Consider the following 15921-nt stretch of genomic DNA (forward strand, 5'->3'; position numbering starts at 1 on the left):
CGCGTCTGGCAACGTCGTCAGGCAGCAGGCGGCGCACTCTGCGGTCGTTGTCGGCGCCGGCTCTCACCTCGCGACGGGGTCAGCACCGCGAGCTCCTCCCAGGTGTATATAGGCAGTGCGGATCCAACTCCTCCCCCCCAACCACACGCCATGCTCCTCAAGCCCCTCCTCCTCTTCACCCTCGCCCTCGCCGCCGGCCCCTCCCTCGCCGCGCCGAGCCTGCGCGTGCGCTGCTGGCGCGCGCCAGAGTGCGCCGGCGAGCAAGTGTACGACAGCGGCGAGCTCCTCTCCGTGCCCCCGGGCGGCGCGCACCGCACGACACTCGACGCGACGGTCGGCGACGACGTCAGCTGCCGGTTCGACACGTGGGGCGGGTGGCGGGGGGAGTTTGCGGTCGGGTACGCGCGCCGCAGGGCGCAGCAGAGCGCTGCTGGCCGGCAGGTCAAGAGGTCCAAGAGGGACAAGGGGGACGGCGAGTTCGTCGCGTACTCGCCCAGTGGGAGCTCGGACGGCGCCGGCGCGGTCTGCGTCAATAAGGGCAAGTGGCGCTTCCAGGGGGCTGGGAGGCCGGCGCGCAAGGTCGTCGCGTATGCGCGCCGGTCGTAGGCCGCCACTCCCCATCACCTCGACGCCGGCCCGCTGGCCTCGACGCTGGCCTTGCTGGCGCGTATCACTAGGCGCGCGCCTCGCTGCCCCCGTATCACAGACACCCCCCTGGACCGTACAACCTGGACGCTCGCCTCCCCCATACCCCTTAGACTGGAGCGCACCCGTATGTACTGTATGAGTTGGAGTCGAGGCTGTTTCAGGCGACCGGAGAAGGGTGGCGAGGTGGCACGCGCCGAAACTGCAAGCCAGCCGCCGCGTCAACCGCCTCCACACGTCCCACGGCCCCACAGTCCCCGGCCAGGCCGACGGTGTATGCATTGCACACACTGCACATCCCAAACCCCGCGCAGAGCCAAACCGGCTCAAGGTTTAACCATGACCGACATGCGTAAACCACAGGTTGCCAGGGTTACCACGCAGCCAACAGCCGCCAGGGGCCGCGCTATGCTTGTTTCACGGGTCCGCTCCGCCCGGATGGTCCCACCGTGCCTTGCAGCCGGCCGTCTCCTGGAACGAAGCGAGCCGGGCGGAGTGTCTTGCCAGGCTCCTGCTCTCTCCCCGCACGTCGGGCTCCACGTCGGGCTCTGCTGTTCCTGTTCCAGTGGACAAGGGCCGTGCAGTGTGGCGCCGCCGGTGGGTGCGAGGGCACGTGGCGGCCCCGTCCTCGCGCTCCTCGCACCGCTCCCCCTCCCTCCTTCCCCCTTCCCCCTTCCCCCCCTTCCATCCTCCTCCTCGCCACCCCCAAAAAGCACATGCCGCACACGCCGCACGCACAAAACGTTGGGCTCAACCCCCCTGCCTTCTACCCGAATCGAACGGGTGACCTTTCCATAGCACTCCATACTAGTGGAAAATTCTAGCCACTGAACTAAGAAGGCGAGTGTCTGCTGCCGCCGCCGCGCCGTCGCCGACGCCGCGGCCGCCGCCGCTGCCTGCCCCACACGGGCTCGAACCGTGGACCTCGGAGTTGTCGTCTGATGATAACAGCTCCACGCGCTAGCCAACTGAGCCATAGGGCAGATCAGATTGGTGTCTCTGGGTTTTGGCGGTGGGGTATGAGCGGCGAGGTGTGGGACTGGGGGCGTGAGTGGCACGCCTTGCTCCAGCCGCTACCGAAGCTCCTGCGATCCCAACTCAACCCACCAAGTCCCTCGAAGCCCCGCCGCCGAGTCATACTCATACATGCTCGGTTCCCTAAAACTATACTCCTAGTACGCCTCGTCGTCGCCCGCGACCTTCTCCTCGACATAGTTCGGCTGGTGCTTGCCCTGCATGCGGTCGACATCCGCAAAGTTCTCCATCGGCTCGTTGAGGTGCTTGAAGTACACGGGGAAGATGATGGCGCAGACGAGACACAGCGCCGCGACGGGGATGTACGGCCAGATGAGGTTGGGGTCGGTGATCGCCGCCGAGCAGGCGAGCGAGATGGCGGCCGAGATGGCCGACGAGAAGAGGCAGATGGCATACACCAGGCCCTTCATGCGGGCCGGCGCGCGGGTGTAGGCCAGCTCGTAGCCCGTGACCATGACGAAGAGCTCGCCGACAGCCGGCACCGCATACAGCGGGATCATCCACGCAATGCTAACCGGCGAAACGTCGTCGCACGTCGTCGCGCCCCAGCCGCAGGGCGACGTCTCGTAGATGCGCCACTGGATGAGCGCGCTAAAGATCATGGTGAGCATGCCGAGGATGAAGCCGATCGACAGGCGGGTCATGGGCTTGAGCGGGAGGCCGATGCGCTCGAAGAACGGGTACACGCCCCACGTGAGGATGGGGGTCGCGACGATGATGGCGAGCGAGTTGAAGTTGTTCATAATGTCGTTGGGGATACCGCCGAGCTTCATGGCCACACTCATGTCGTTGTACTGGTTTCCGATGGCGCCGTCGGCGAGGATAAAGATGGGGGTGAGGAAGAAGACGACCGAGGCCGAGCACGACGCGCGCAGCTCCTCGACGAACAGGTCGTCCCAGAACACGCCGGTCTCTCCGATCGCGCCGGGGGCCATGTGGCTCGGCTTTGCGTTGTTCCAGAACGCGTCGCCTCCGCGGAAGATCTCGCCCCAGCTCGACTTTGCGAACAGCGTCTTGAACACCTTGAACGCCTCGAGCACGACCGAGCCCTGCGGGGGCGCCTTGTACAGCCTGCTGTAGACGAGGGCGAGGACGATGGGGCAGAGCATGTAGACGATTCCGGGCTCGAGGAAGGCGAGCCAGAAGCCGACCAGGCGCTCAGAGTAGGACGTGGCGATGGCGAAGAAGGAGCCGATGCTGTGGGTCAGCGCGGCTCAGCCAGCCGACTCACTTGATGGCCCAGTAGAAGATGAGGAGGTAGCGCGTGACCGTCGTCTGGGGGTCGAGGATGACGCGCTCGCCCGCCTTAGTAAGCCTGATCACGGGCTTCTTGACCGGGCTCTGGTCGCAGAGCATGGGGCCGAGCGAGGCCTTGATGAAGCCCGACGCAAAGGACAGGATGAGGACCGCGATGATGAACGGCGCGAACCCGTGCCCGCTGGCAATGACGCTCGGGATGCCGGGAATAACAAGCAGCACGTGGGCAATGGCGCCGACCGCGACGCCGACACAGATGGTCTTGTACCGGCCCCAGTACGAGTCGGACACGATGCCGCCCAGGATGGGGGTCACGTACGCGAGGAACGTGAAGGTCGAGCTCACCGCACTCGCGGACACACTGCCCATGCCGAGCGCGCCAGCGCTCTGGTTGGCGCCGGCGGCGCCCTTGGCGACGGCGCCGGCGCCATTCCCACCAGCAGGGAGGGGGTTGTTGACGAAGTTGGCAAAGATCTGCGAGCTGCCAAAGTAGGACGCGCGCTCGGACAGCTCGACAAAGCACAGGCAGAAGGCGGCGAACGCGAGAGGGGCAGGCACCTTCTTGAGCGTGGAGAGCTCCTCGGGCGTAGGGTACTCCTCGCCGTCGTCGTCGTCGGGCGCCGTGACCTCGGCGCCGGCGAGGGACGCCTTCTCCTTCTCGGTTGGGAGGCCCGCCGGCGGGAGCGCGGCGGACTCGTACTCTAGCGTGGTGTCGTTTACGTCTGGGGTGAGCGGGTGCGGGGCTCGCTGGACTCACTGCTCATGGTGTTGGGTGGCAAGAAGTCGCGCCGCCGTCAGTTTTGTATCCTCGCACCCTCACCCTCGCCCACACCGCCGCCCCACTCCCCTCGCCACCTGACCCACTCGAGTCAGCCCGAGGATCTTGCCCGCCCTTGGGCCGAAGCTTCGACCCAATCACGCCGACTCGAGCAGTCAGGACAGCGCGCACAGAGCAGAGATTAGCTCCCAATCGCAGCGCGGCTCGAGCCCGCGTCCACCGACCACCGACTCGGCTCGGTCGGCAGCCAGTAGCCAGTACGGCGGCTAGCACAGCAGACAGCAGCACATGGTGCCTCGCTCTCGCTCGTGATACTCCACTCGGGACGCGCGATATCGCCACCCACTCCTCCACCTCGCTCGCTTGCTTGGACAAGGCCAGGGCGATCACCCAGGGCCAAACGCGTCACCATGTGCTGCCACTGCCGCAGCTGGCGCCGCCACGCCGCACAAGGCGCACCCGCCGCGCACCCACCGCTGCGAGTCCCGAAGCACCGCGTGTATACGCTGCTGCGCCGTGCTATTCTGAGCGCGGCGGACGGGGCCGATGCCGTTCACCGGCGCGCACGGGAAAAGGGCATTGTGTTGATTAATCAAATTTTGTCCACCTCGGTCATCAGGGTCGGCACGTCGGCATTTATTCTACATAATCGGGACGTCAACAATGACCGGCCGTCGGTCGCGTGACGCTGTCATCATCAAGATGCATCAATGCACATTGTTACAGCCTAGTGCAGTCGCCGAAAGCAGATCACGTACCACGCTGCCCATGTCACAGTCATACTTGCATGCTCGCCACGAATACACATTTTCTTCTCATCGGCGAGTGCTCACGGGGATGCGCTATCGCGTATCCCAAGGGGTTTTGTACCCAGGCATGGAACCGAGTAGGCGAAGGGGACATGTCACCCCCCTTCCGACTCGGGGTATCTCTCGGAAATGAACAAACGGAATCTACGACTCGACCAGTCGTGCTTCGGCCGGCGACAATGGCCGACTAGAGCGCGAGCGCCACCCTACCACCCACCCGTGTCCGACAGGACTTGCTTGCTGTCGTCGTCGGCAGTGGCGCGGTCCGTCCATTGGTCGGAGGGTCCTCCGCCGTGCTGAGATGGGCCGCCGTGTTGAGATGGGCCACCGCGCTGAGATGGGCCACCGCGCTGAGGCCAACCAGAGTTGGTAACACCGCCACCAGAGTAAGGGTAGCGTCCACCACCGTAATCACGCGGAGGGCCAGAATAGTCGCGGCGGCCCCACCCACCGGACTGCGGGAACTGGTTGGGAGGCTGGGGGTATCGTCCGCTGTCGCTCTGGAATCCGCTACCGCCAGGAGCTCCGCCGGAGAAATCGCCGGGAAGTCTGCCTCCGACGCCACGGCCGGAAGCGTCTCCTTGGAAGCGATTATCACCGCCAACCCGGTTGGGAGGAGCCTCAGGAAGGCTGTTGGTAGAATTGCGTGCGTGGCTGCTGCTGGGTCCACCCGTCGGGTTGGTTTGGATGCTAGGGGGTGTCACGGAAATGTTGAACGAGGCCTGGTTGTCGTGTCCTCCGCTGGACAGAGGAAGGAGGGGTAGCTGCTGAGTGTTGGCGGGGGCAGTGGCGGCGGTGGCAGCCGTGGTGGCAGCCTCGGGCCTGTCCTTCGGAGTGTCCTCCGGAGGTGGCACAACCGCCTTCTCCTCCTCCTTGATGCCGTTCGCCTCGCGCCATCTCTTGAGCTCATCGGCGTCGTAAATCGGCTTCAAAAGGCCGTCCTCAAACTTGGTGCCAAGGACGCGTGGGTGGCTTCCATCGGGAACAGTGACAGCGGACGGCTTTGCCTCGAGTTGCTTCAGAGTCGAGTCACGAACAGGCGCAGTGCTCATCGAGCGAATTGAGGGGTCTGCGGCCACCGACTCGGGGGCTCCAGTGGTCTGCGACACAACAGAGGGCATCTGTGGCTGTGGCCCGAGGTTGAAGCCGATAGGGAAGGGGAACCACATCTGGCATCAGCACGAGCCTTGGGGGTTAACTCACTGGGTAGATGGCTGGACCATGCGGAACCTGCGAGGGGTTGAACTGCGAGGGGTTGAAGCCACCGTGGTTCATGCCACCAGGGAACATGAACTGTGGAGGGAACCAGGGGAGCATTTGAGGATCGCTGTTCTGCTGCTGAACAGGCGCAGTGTTCTGCTGCTGCATCCAAGGAATCGGGAGAGGAAGGGGAGCCGGGCTCATGGGCGTCATGGTTGGCGGCGTGCGGTTCGACGGTGGCGTGCGAGCCGCAGGCGGTGTGCGCGAGACTTCTGGGGACGGCGGGGTGTACTGGGCCGCCATGGTAGGGCTCATGGCTCTACCGATGGGGTCGACATACATCTTGCGTGCCTGTGTGTCAGTGCCACCTTCTTTGTTCGCTCACCTGAACATCCATTGGCAGAACTTTCCTCGCTTCGACCTTGATAGCGGAGCCGTAGGAGACTGCTCCGTCCTCATACTGGATCGCCTTCCACGCGGCGTCATTTGTCTGGAAAAGAACACGCGCCGTGGCGTAGGTGGTCTGAGTCGAGCCAGGGTTGTACTCGATCGTTACCTGCGTTGTCAGTTAAGCCGCCTCCAGCCCTCACAATCTTCCCATAACGCTCGAAGCGCTTCAAAAGGCTGAGATGTGTCTCCTGGTTCTTGACGAGGCGCCCGACGAAAATGGCGGCATCGTCAAAGTACTTGGGCTCACCGTCGACATACTCTTCGCGAAGGAGGCGACCCTTGTAGGTTGGAAGAACCAGTGCGCGGAGGTGGGGGTGAATGAATTCGGGGGAGGAGGGGGAAGGTGTCTTGACGCCAGTGTCCAGAGTCGGGCGAGGCGGCGTGGCCCAAGGTGGCGTCTTGGCCTTGCCAGGGGCCTTGCCGGATCGTGCCACACTGCGTGCGGCCACGTCCTCGGTGGCCGCAGAAAGGCTGACACCATCCTCCGAATGCTGCTCGCTGGGAGACCCATGAGCAGAGCCAGAGTCCGAGATGCGGTATCGGCCTTCGCCGTCGCTGCTATTGGCATAGCGCACGGTGAGGCCGGGAATGTTCTTCATCTTCTAATCTTGTCAGCGGGCTGCGCAGACTCGACTTACGTTGAGCATGAAATCGGTCTCGCGTGCCGGGCTGACGAGGAAGATCCATCCCTTGGAGTCTCCCGTAGGCTTGATGGTCTCGTGGATATCGCAAAAGCAGTCGACGAGGTCCGGGAGGAACTGGCCGTCAGTTGCGAGGGCACGGCAGAGCACATACCTCTTTCTCGCTAACCCTACGTCCCAGGTCAAACACCTTGACCTTCTGGGCCTCTCCCTCGGCTTGAAGCTTTGCCTGCTCGAGGTGCTCGTTCTTGATACCCTCGGCCTCGAGGTGGAGACGCGTGACCGTGCGGCCCGACGGGGTGAGGAAGGGGATGGCCCACACAGCGATCGAAGCTGGAAGAGGCTGCTTCTCCATCCACTCCCTACCAGGGTTCACAGGCGCAGCCGAGTCATCATTGATAGGTGGTGACGCTGAGCGCGACCGAGCGTCGTGGCGAGGTCCGCTGACGTTAATGTAGATGGCGCGCAGCTGCATCTCAGGTGGGACCGTCTTGATGCTGAGGGTGATCTCGATGAACGCACTGCGGCTGGTTGACTGGTGAACGCAGCGGTTGCTGTAAGGGTCCTCCAGAACCTTGTGAACAGAGTCTTCATCCTGCGGATGTCAGCGGGAGTGTGGCAGTAGTGACTTGCCTCAAAGATGACGAACAGCGAGTCGCCTTGCCCGTCATGGTGGCGGTTGGGGATGCTACCATTAGCAAAGGCTGCTATCGATATACCACTTACATGCAGCGGATGGTACCGTAGCGGGCGAAGTGGTTTGCACAGAGCTCCTTGTAATCTAAGGTGCGGATGGGGAATGGCGACCTGGGAATCAGCAGAGCTCCAGGGACACTTCTTACCTGACATAGAGCCTGCGGCTCGCGAAGATTGGGCTCGTCGTCGGGTGAGGCTCCCTCTTCCAAAAGAGAGCCTGGTTCCTTACCACGCCCCAGGGAAGCTTCTTCGGAGGGTCGGCGAGGGGCTTGGACAGCCTGATGCTCGTCAAGCCACTACCACGGCTGAGGTTACGGCCGCGTGGCGCCGGAGCCGGTGCTTCGGGGTATGCCTCTTGGTTATGAGCAGTTGGTTCTCTGCCCTTGTCCGTCGGAGGCTTCTTGCTCGAAGGCGATCTGCCTTCGTTCGACGCCTCGCCTGAAGCCTCATCTGACGCCTCGCCTTCGGAAGGTGAGCTCTCGTCACCCTGGGTCGAAAGCGAGTTTCGGCGGGCTGGGGGGCTGGCGTCCTCCTCATCCTCCGAGTAGAATACCGTCACGGGCGGACGGCGGGGAGGAGCACTGTCGGGGCGAGAAGGGGCGGTGCTGTGTGCTTGCGACGGAGCGTCACTGCGGGCATCAGAGGAAGCGTCGTCATGGGCTTGAGACGGGGCCGAGGAAGGAGGGCCGGTGGGGATGTTGCTGATCCAACGGCTGACGCTGTTGCTGGGTCCCCAGCCGCCGTCTTCCTCGCCCGGGGCAGTGGGCTGGTTGTCACCCCAAGGACGTGGCTTGACCACCTCGGTGTTGTTGCAGTCGCGTCTCTTGGTCATACGCGGAGGCTGACCGTACTTGGCGCCCCCAGACAGGTGTCGTGGCACGGGAGGGGGTGGTGGTCCGCGAGCCGAGTACTGGCGGGAGGTGCTGTCACCCCACGCGGCGGGGGGTGGCAACGTGCCATACTGGCGCGACTCGGGGCGGTGGTGGGCAGTGGCTGTGGCCTCACTGCGCCTGCTTCTGTACTGTGTGTTGTTGTCACCAGGCTGAGCCGCTCCCCTGGAGACCGAGCGACCGCGCTCGCGTCCGCGTGAGGAGACAGGACGCTCGAGTGGTGGCAAGGGGCTTCTGGGGCGCGGCTGCGACTCGAAGAGCGACGCCTGAGGTGTCAGCAGATGTAGGGACGAAGAGCTCAGTCAACTCACATTCTCTGCGGTCCAGCTGCCCTCGGCACGAGAAGGCGGCGGGGGGAGGTAGCGTGGTTTCTCCTCCGAAAGTGACTGGGGGCGAGGATCAGCGTCGCTCAACTTTTGTACTCACGGCAGGGGGTTTCTGGAGGGGGCGTTTCTCCTCCCACGCCTCGCTCGTCGGTGATGTGGGGTGAGTGTGCTGCATGTCAGCTATTGTCGCTTGTAGAGAGCTAACCTTATCCGCAGCGCGCGGCTGAGGGCGTCAGCAATGAAGGAAGACACGCCCAAACTCACCACTCCCCCCTCGTGCTCCCTGCGCGACGGCTTCTTGACGGGCGAGTCCTCGATGGGCGAGAGACGCGACTCGCCCGCGACGCTGGCCTTGGGCTTGGGTTTCTTGGTCGAGCGCTTGGTCTTGGTGCGCTGGGGTCAGCTTGAGGAACGGTGGAGGCAGCTCACCTCTCCACCGCGCTCAGACATGGTGGGTGCTGGGTGCGGGGTGTGCTGGTAGGTGAGGGGAAGGTGAGTAGGGGTGAGGTGACGCGTTGTGAGGTGTTGTGAAGGGGTAAGGGGTTGTGAGGGGGTGTGAGGGGTGTGGGGTGTGGTGAGAGGATTGTGAAGGGGTGTAGGATGAAGAGTGTTGGAAGTGAGTGGGAAGTGAGAGTTGTCGGGTTAAAAGCGTCGAGAAAGAGAGACGGGCGTTGGGAGAAGGGCGGCGGTGGCGAGACGAGTGGAAACAAGATACGGCGAGGGGAAATGGAGAATGAGGGAAGACGGGCGAGCGCCGGCGGACAGGCCGGCGGGCGGGCGGACGGGCGTATGTGGCCAGGCGATAGTCCTGCGACAGATTGGGCGCAACAATCAGGATAAGCATGTGTAGATCATACCAACTCTCTGTCCTCGTCTTTGAGCCAAAGCACCGTCAGGCCGTCACCCAGCGACAGCTCGACACGGGAAACGTCAACCGGTCGCCACGGCCCGATACTCGGCTCAAGGCGGCCTCGCAAGCCCCAGAGATCAGATTCAGATAGACTCGTGCATGGCGACCCGGCCGCAATGCCATGATACGCAGCACGCGCCAGGAGGGAGGGGGAGGGGGCACGCACACAGGCAGTGCAGCAGGTGGCGGGTAGCACACTCGTCCGCCCTCGCTCCCCCGCCCCTCCAGCCCTCGTCTAAACCGCCTCGTCCGGCGAGGACGCCGTCGCCCGTGCATGCGCGCAAGTACGGCCGGCGCTGTCCTCCGCCAAAGACGCCGATGCATGCACTCATCACCCAGGCCGCCGCCACACTCACGTCCCAACATAAGACGGGATCAAATCCACGTGGACAAATACGTGTTGTCGTCGTCATCAGCTGCCCTGATAAACCAGCCCCCGCCCCGACCTCCATTCGCGATTTTCTAAAGTCGCCAGTCCAGCTGCCTGCCGTCAAGATCGTCAAGATCGAGCTCGACGTCCAACACACCCCACGCGACACCCCACACGACACGACCGACCATGCATCTCATGTACACTCTCGACGCGCAGGGCAACCGGTGAGTGCGGCGGCGGCGGGAAGCGGGCAGGAGCTGACATCGCAGCCTCTACACGCTCAAGGTTGGTCTCTTCGAAGCTCGGCCGGGCTCTGCGAGAAGGCGCCGGGCCCGGCTGAGACGTGCCCTCCGCAGCTACTGACCAAAGCAGAAGAAGACGGCCGAGGGCAAGCCCACCAAGTCGGCGCACCCTGCGCGCTTCTCGCCCGACGACAAGTTCTCGCGCCACCGCGTGACGATCAAGAAGCGGTGAGTGGGCTGCTAGCGACCCAGAGAGCACGACTGACGCCGATGTAGCTTCGGCATCCTCCCCACCCAGCTGCCTTCCAAGCCGCTTTAAGATTAGAGGACAGCATGTTGTACGATAGGGATGGAACCTGACTAGACTTTGGTGGTTGGCGGCTCGTCTGGCCGGCCCTGCTGCAGCGTTCTCGGCCGCAGCGCTGTCCACAGCTGCAGTGCTTCCACAGCCGTAGCGACTTCACAGCGACTTCACAGCTGTGCCGCGTTACGCGGCCAGAGCCGATACTAATCGGCTTCGCAACTCAGCGGAAGGCAGCTCAACAGACCCCCCGCCTCAGCACTCGGCGCCTACGGCGCCTCGCTGCCTCGCCGCCTCGCCCGCGTCATACCGATACATGGCACCTGCAGCACCTGCAAGACAGCACTAATACACCTCTTTGACGTTCATGAAGGCGTTCTCCCAGCCCTTCTCCCGCTGGCGCTCGTACTCGTCCTTGGCCGCCTTGGGCTGCTCCTTGCCCTTTGCGATGCTGTAGTACGGGAGCACGCCGTTGTACCGGTTGAACTCGATCCCCTCCTCCTCCCACGCGTCGAGCACCTGCTCTCGCCGCTTGCGGAACCACTCGTCGTGCTTGATCCAATCTAAAGTCAGCTCCTGCACCGCTGGCTACCACCCACGCAATGCCACGGTCGCAACGCTAATGTCGAGCTGGTTCCAGTCGCCCATGGACCATCCGAGATCGATACGGGTGACCGGATCAACGGCAGGGTCCAGAGACCGGAGCCACTGGCCTGTGCGCGCGTCCTCAATCTTGACCACATGCGCCGGGGCCATGTCGGCGTTGCCAATCCACGAAACAAGGGGCCAGCTGAGCGCGTAGGCCAGGCCGCGGAAATAGTCGTTGAAGTGTTTGGAGCGCCCAGCAGAGGTGCCCCAGTAGATGTTTTTGCTGCAGTCGAGGTTGATAAAGTTGGAGATGATGTTTGGGGCGACGAGGAACGTCTGGATCGTCAGCGTCTCGGCGCGGCGGGCAGGGGGCAACGCACATCGTCGTCCGTCTTCATGACAAACCGTGGCCGGCCCTTGACCTGTCCCGGGCCGTCGTACTCATGTGCGATCCACTTGAAGAACTCGTGGGTTTTACCATGGTCAATGTTTTCTTTTACCTGGGCGTGAGCTGGGCCGAGAGCGCAATACGCACTGGCAGAATAACAATGTCCTTGTACTCTTCTATCTCAGCCTGGACACGGGCAATGTCGTCCTCGCGCTCCTCGGCCTTTCTCCTTCTCTCCTTCCACGTGAGCTCTCTAGAGGGCTTGGGCGGGACGCCCACGATAAACTTGATTGTAAACAGGTCTGATGGAAAGTCTGGGATCAGATGCTCTCGGTATCTGGCATGGTCAGCGCCGCCTATCCACGCCGACTCACATTCTCCTCCTCTTCGCCTCCTTCTCTGCCATGGTCGAGAAGACACCGATGAAGGCGAGCTTGCCGGCGTTGGTGCCGTTGAGGGGCACATCGCAGCCAATCTCGTGCGGCGGCGTGGCCGACAGGAGGGCAAAGTTGGGCTCCTCAAAGCTGCGTTTGGGCGGGTCGGGCACACCAGCCGGCGACGGCTTGCGGTCCACTGGCAGGGGCTTGCCGCCGATAGGCTTTCCGCCGATAACGATCGTCTCGACGTCGGTGTGGGCGGCATTGACGGCGAGGACGACGAGGGTTGCGACGCCGACGACGAGGACCAGGAGCAAAGTTTTCAACCGGAACGACGGCCGGACGAGGAAGCGCGCCGCCTTGGAAGCCCACGCGAAGGGGAATGCTGGTGGTCGCTGGGGCGCGGCGGCGCGGCTCAAGCGGAAGGCCATCAGCGGGAGCGTTGGGCCATGGGGTGGGGGCTGGTGGGTGGGGTGGGGCGGGGCGGGGCGCTGGGCGTCGGAGGCGGCCGGTGACGGTGACGAGGGGTAGGATGGGGTCGTCGATATGCAGAGGAGGGCCGGGACGAGCGAGAGGCGGTGGTGGGTTGTTGTCGCTCGCTCGACGGGCAAATCGCGTGGTGCGTGCGGGGTGGGTGGGTGAGGTGTGTGGGTGGGTGGAGTGTCGGCGCGCGCGCGGTGTCCTCGTGTGATCACAGGGTTGATTATAGAGAGTACGAGTGGAGATGTGTTTGCAAGAGAAGAGCGAGTTTGCGCGTGCGTGCACTGCCTCTTGCTGCGTGTGATGTGATGCTGCAGTACGACGAGACGCGCCGGCTCCAGTTCCGCGATGCGCGCGAGTTGCGGCCCAGCCCAGCAGCCAGTCCAGCGCCGAGCCAGCCAGTGAAGGAGCGACTGTCAGGACTTCAAGCTCCACCAGTCACGTGTCCCGCCGCGTTCCGCGTGGATACAAAAATCAGGCACGGCATTAGGATTCGGGTTTCGTCACTCGCCCCAATAAGCTTAATCCTGCCAGATTTTTTCTAATGCAATAGAAAAGGGTCCGGCGCGGCGCGCTGCGCTTCCACGCGGCGCCGCGACACCGCGAGCACTGACATCATGGGTCACAGCGGCCACAGCCAGCCTCGCAACCACAACATCGCCATCGTCTTCTCAAAATGGCCGACCCACAGACGCTGCGCCAGCTCAAGATCAAGACGGGCGTTGTCAAGCGGTGCGTCGTGTAGCCGGCCCGTCGGCGCCTCCCCGCAGCCGCGCGCTAGCTCCGCTATGTCCGCTACGTCCGCTAACTGGCACAGCTTGTTCAAGGAGGAGGCGCTCTACCGCGAGGAGGTTGTGACGGCTGCCGCGCAGGTCGACCGGCTCAAGGATGCCGGCGCGGACGGCGCCGACGTGCGCAATGCTGTGAGTGGGCGTGGGCCGTGGGAGGCAACGGGAGGGGTGCAGGGGAGACGCGAGCTGGAGGGAAGGCGGGTCGAGGCGACCTTCCTCGGGTTGATGGGCGCCAAGCATCGTTTGTGGGCCGGATAGTCGTCGACGGGCGGAGCGAGCAGCCGCGCAGGGGTGGGTGCGAAGGTCGGGGGGAGTGCGCATCTCGCTCTGCGAGTCCGGCGCCGTTCCTCCGCGCCGGCGAGGGGCAGCCCTAAGAGCTGTGCAGCGCGTATCGATTCCTCCGGCCCGTCGACGCACGCCACACCTCGTCCCGAGCCTCTAGCCGCGTCCTCGGCTTGCCTCGGGCTCACTAACCGCGTTCTCGGCTTCCTCGGGCTCGCTGACTCGCTCGCAGGAACGCGTCAAGAAGGACAGCGAGCAGATGATCCCCCGCACGCGCAAGCAGCTCGAGGAGGGCCTCGTCGCGCTGCAGGACCTCGTGGGCGCGCTGCACGCCGACGCCGACGTCGCCGCGTCGCAGGAGTACAAGGACGCGTTTAGCATCGTGCAGCAGGTCGAGGCGGCGTGGAAGGGCGAGGGGCAGTAGCCGGGCGTGGGCGGGCGCGTGAGGTCGCGCTGGCGGGTGCGACGTGCACAAACTGCATGCCACACATTGTACATACTACGCATCCTTCTTCTTCTCTATGCGCTTGAGCAGCGCCGCGCGCAGGCCGTGCGCGCACACTGGGCAGAAGTCTGGCGGCGACGTGAGCTCGGCACACCTCTCGACTCACTGGGATATGTCACATCGCGCATGAGGCACTCCTCGTTCGTCGGGCGGAGGGTCATGTGCCCCCGCACATCGTAGGTGGGGTACGCGCCGACCCCTCCCTTTCTAAACCCCTCCGCGTACTCGATGACCTCGAACGACGAGATCATCTTGCCGCCCTGCCCCGCCTCCGCGGCCCGCCCCTCGGCCGTCAGCGCGACCGTGACGTTCCAGCTGCCCGGGGCGAGGCCGAACGGCAGCTCGACCTGCACCCAGCGCCTGTCGCGGCTCCCATCAGCCCAGTGCATGGCGAGCGCGACGCCGTTGAGCGCGACGAGGAGGTGCGCGCTCCTGGGGATGGAGGAGAGCGAGAGGCGCACCAGCGCGGACGTGTACCCCGCCCCGCTCGAGGTGAAGGCTGCGCTCCAGGCCCCCCCGTCGAGATCGTGCCACGGGTACGCCTGGAGCGGGACCTTTGCGTCCTCGATGCGCGGCGCGGCGTCGAGGAACGCCGCCCACTTCAGCTGCTGGATGTTCTCGGCGCGCTCGGCATTCACGCCAGAGTACACCTCGCCTGGGGTCAGCTGTGCCAGAGAGGGACCCACCGCCGTCGTACTCCTCCCCGACGGGGATGAGGCTGTGGCCCAGCTCGTGCCGGAGCACCTGCGCGCCGTTCTCCGCGCTGGCGGTGATGACCCTCGGCGTCGGCGTCAGCGCACCCCCCCCCCCCCCCCCGCGCGAAACGCACGTGAACTCGCCCCCCAAGCCCCCATACAACCCGTCGTTGCCGAGCAGAATCGCCTGGTCGCACCCGCCGGTCCCAGCGCCCCGCCAGTAATCACACGCGGCGCGCGCGCGGCCCGGATAGGCGGGGTACACGCCCCGGAGCTCGGGTCCGTGGCGGTACAGCCCGAACGGCGCGCCCTCCAGCGGCGCGTCCTTCCCGAGCCCTTCATGCTCAGAGGGCACGAACACGGCCCACACGTCGACGAGGTCGCGCACGTGCCCGAACGCGCCCCCGTCGTCGAGCACCGCGGCGGTGAGCGCGCGCGCGTCGGCGACGAAGCGCGCCTCCTGGGGCGCGGTGTAGCCGTCCGAGAAGAAGGTCAGCGCTACGCGCGGGCCGGCGCCCACGGAGAGGGGGTAGAGTGTCATGTTGGGGGGTGGGGTGCTGCTGTCGCCTGCGAGGGAGGGGGCGGGGTCGCGCGGGAGGTGGGGGCCGAGCGCGGGCGGGGCGGGCGCGAACGGCGCTTGCTGCGCCGCGGCTGTGCCCAGCGCGAGGGCTAGGGCGGCGCTGGGGTCAGCTTGGTCGTCTTGGGGACGTACATCCTTGCGAGCATCGGAGGGTGTGTCGAAGAATGTTGTCCGAAGAATGTTGTCCGAGAGCAATGTTGTCGGCGAACGAGTTGCCCATGTGGTCGCGGACTTGGCCGGTGGGTCGGTGGGTGACATCATCCTTGGTCGCCGAGTGGCCGAGTGGCAGACACAGTAGAGTATTCGGCGACAGCGGGCGGACGGAGCACGTCTCGGACCCCGGACGCCTTCACGGGTTTGTGCTGACAGCAGTAGATAGCAGTGGCACCCTCCATGCACCTACAACCTCCTATTTGCAGTGTATCGCGGGTAGGCTGCCGCCACCTCGGCAAGCGCCACACCCACCACCCGCGCCGGCTCGTCTTCCCCCATCTTCATCTCCTTGCCCCTTCGACCGCTCCTGTAACGACGGCTCGGAGATCCGGCGCCCCACCACCCTGCCGTCTCTCGGCCAGACAAGCCGGAGCCGACCCGTGGCGCTCGTCTGCGACCGAGAACACCTGGTGAGTCAACCCCGGGCGAGCATGCCGACCAAGCCTCAACGGCGAGCGCGCACACGCAA

The 15921-nt window shown here is 64.7% G+C and overlaps 7 protein-coding genes and 2 non-coding genes across 9 annotated transcripts; 3 read left to right on the forward strand and 6 right to left on the reverse strand.

The window, feature by feature from the left end:
• Positions 1-150: 150 nt before the first annotated feature.
• Positions 151-606, forward strand: Q8F55_005129 (uncharacterized protein; the record flags this gene model as incomplete). Its single annotated transcript, XM_069353625.1, has 1 exon — positions 151-606. One exon carries the CDS (start codon positions 151-153, stop codon positions 604-606), a length of 456 nt encoding a protein of 151 aa, XP_069208267.1.
• Positions 607-1405: 799 nt separating this feature from the next.
• Positions 1406-1487, reverse strand: Q8F55_005130. Its single transcript has one exon. It is a non-coding gene; the product is annotated as a tRNA-Thr (tRNA).
• Positions 1488-1541: 54 nt separating this feature from the next.
• Q8F55_005131 lies at positions 1542-1628 on the reverse strand. Its single transcript has one exon. It is a non-coding gene; the product is annotated as a tRNA-Asn (tRNA).
• A 189-nt stretch (positions 1629-1817) lies between these two features.
• Positions 1818-3701, reverse strand: Q8F55_005132 (uncharacterized protein; the record flags this gene model as incomplete). The annotated part of the gene is made up of 3 exons (XM_069353626.1): positions 1818-2877; positions 2912-3659; positions 3695-3701. 3 exons carry the CDS (start codon positions 3699-3701, stop codon positions 1818-1820), a joined length of 1815 nt encoding a protein of 604 aa, XP_069208268.1.
• A 1029-nt stretch (positions 3702-4730) lies between these two features.
• Q8F55_005133 (uncharacterized protein) lies at positions 4731-9177 on the reverse strand (the record flags this gene model as incomplete). Its single annotated transcript, XM_069353627.1, has 11 exons — positions 4731-5693; positions 5728-6075; positions 6110-6280; positions 6315-6776; positions 6813-6932; positions 6970-7410; positions 7741-8667; positions 8713-8787; positions 8828-8950; positions 8992-9120; positions 9157-9177. 11 exons carry the CDS (start codon positions 9175-9177, stop codon positions 4731-4733), a joined length of 3780 nt encoding a protein of 1259 aa, XP_069208269.1.
• A 1019-nt stretch (positions 9178-10196) lies between these two features.
• NOP10 (snoRNP complex protein) lies at positions 10197-10571 on the forward strand (the record flags this gene model as incomplete). The annotated part of the gene is made up of 4 exons (XM_069353628.1): positions 10197-10234; positions 10280-10295; positions 10383-10480; positions 10529-10571. The coding sequence occupies 4 exons, from the start codon at positions 10197-10199 to the stop codon at positions 10569-10571; spliced, it is 195 nt and encodes a 64-aa protein (XP_069208270.1).
• A 327-nt stretch (positions 10572-10898) lies between these two features.
• Q8F55_005135 (uncharacterized protein) lies at positions 10899-12337 on the reverse strand (the record flags this gene model as incomplete). Its single annotated transcript, XM_069353629.1, has 5 exons — positions 10899-11116; positions 11153-11477; positions 11522-11641; positions 11677-11866; positions 11904-12337. The coding sequence occupies 5 exons, from the start codon at positions 12335-12337 to the stop codon at positions 10899-10901; spliced, it is 1287 nt and encodes a 428-aa protein (XP_069208271.1).
• Positions 12338-13062: 725 nt separating this feature from the next.
• On the forward strand, positions 13063-13883 carry Q8F55_005136 (uncharacterized protein; the record flags this gene model as incomplete). The annotated part of the gene is made up of 3 exons (XM_069353630.1): positions 13063-13118; positions 13204-13309; positions 13692-13883. The coding sequence occupies 3 exons, from the start codon at positions 13063-13065 to the stop codon at positions 13881-13883; spliced, it is 354 nt and encodes a 117-aa protein (XP_069208272.1).
• A 75-nt stretch (positions 13884-13958) lies between these two features.
• Positions 13959-15385, reverse strand: Q8F55_005137 (uncharacterized protein; the record flags this gene model as incomplete). Its single annotated transcript, XM_069353631.1, has 5 exons — positions 13959-14032; positions 14071-14619; positions 14651-14742; positions 14794-15339; positions 15372-15385. The coding sequence occupies 5 exons, from the start codon at positions 15383-15385 to the stop codon at positions 13959-13961; spliced, it is 1275 nt and encodes a 424-aa protein (XP_069208273.1).
• Between the last annotated feature and the right edge of the window lie 536 nt (positions 15386-15921).

Source organism: Vanrija albida, assembly GCF_041260175.1.
Source record: "Vanrija albida strain AlHP1 chromosome Unknown contig_4, whole genome shotgun sequence".
Lineage (NCBI taxonomy): Eukaryota > Fungi > Basidiomycota > Tremellomycetes > Trichosporonales > Trichosporonaceae > Vanrija > Vanrija albida.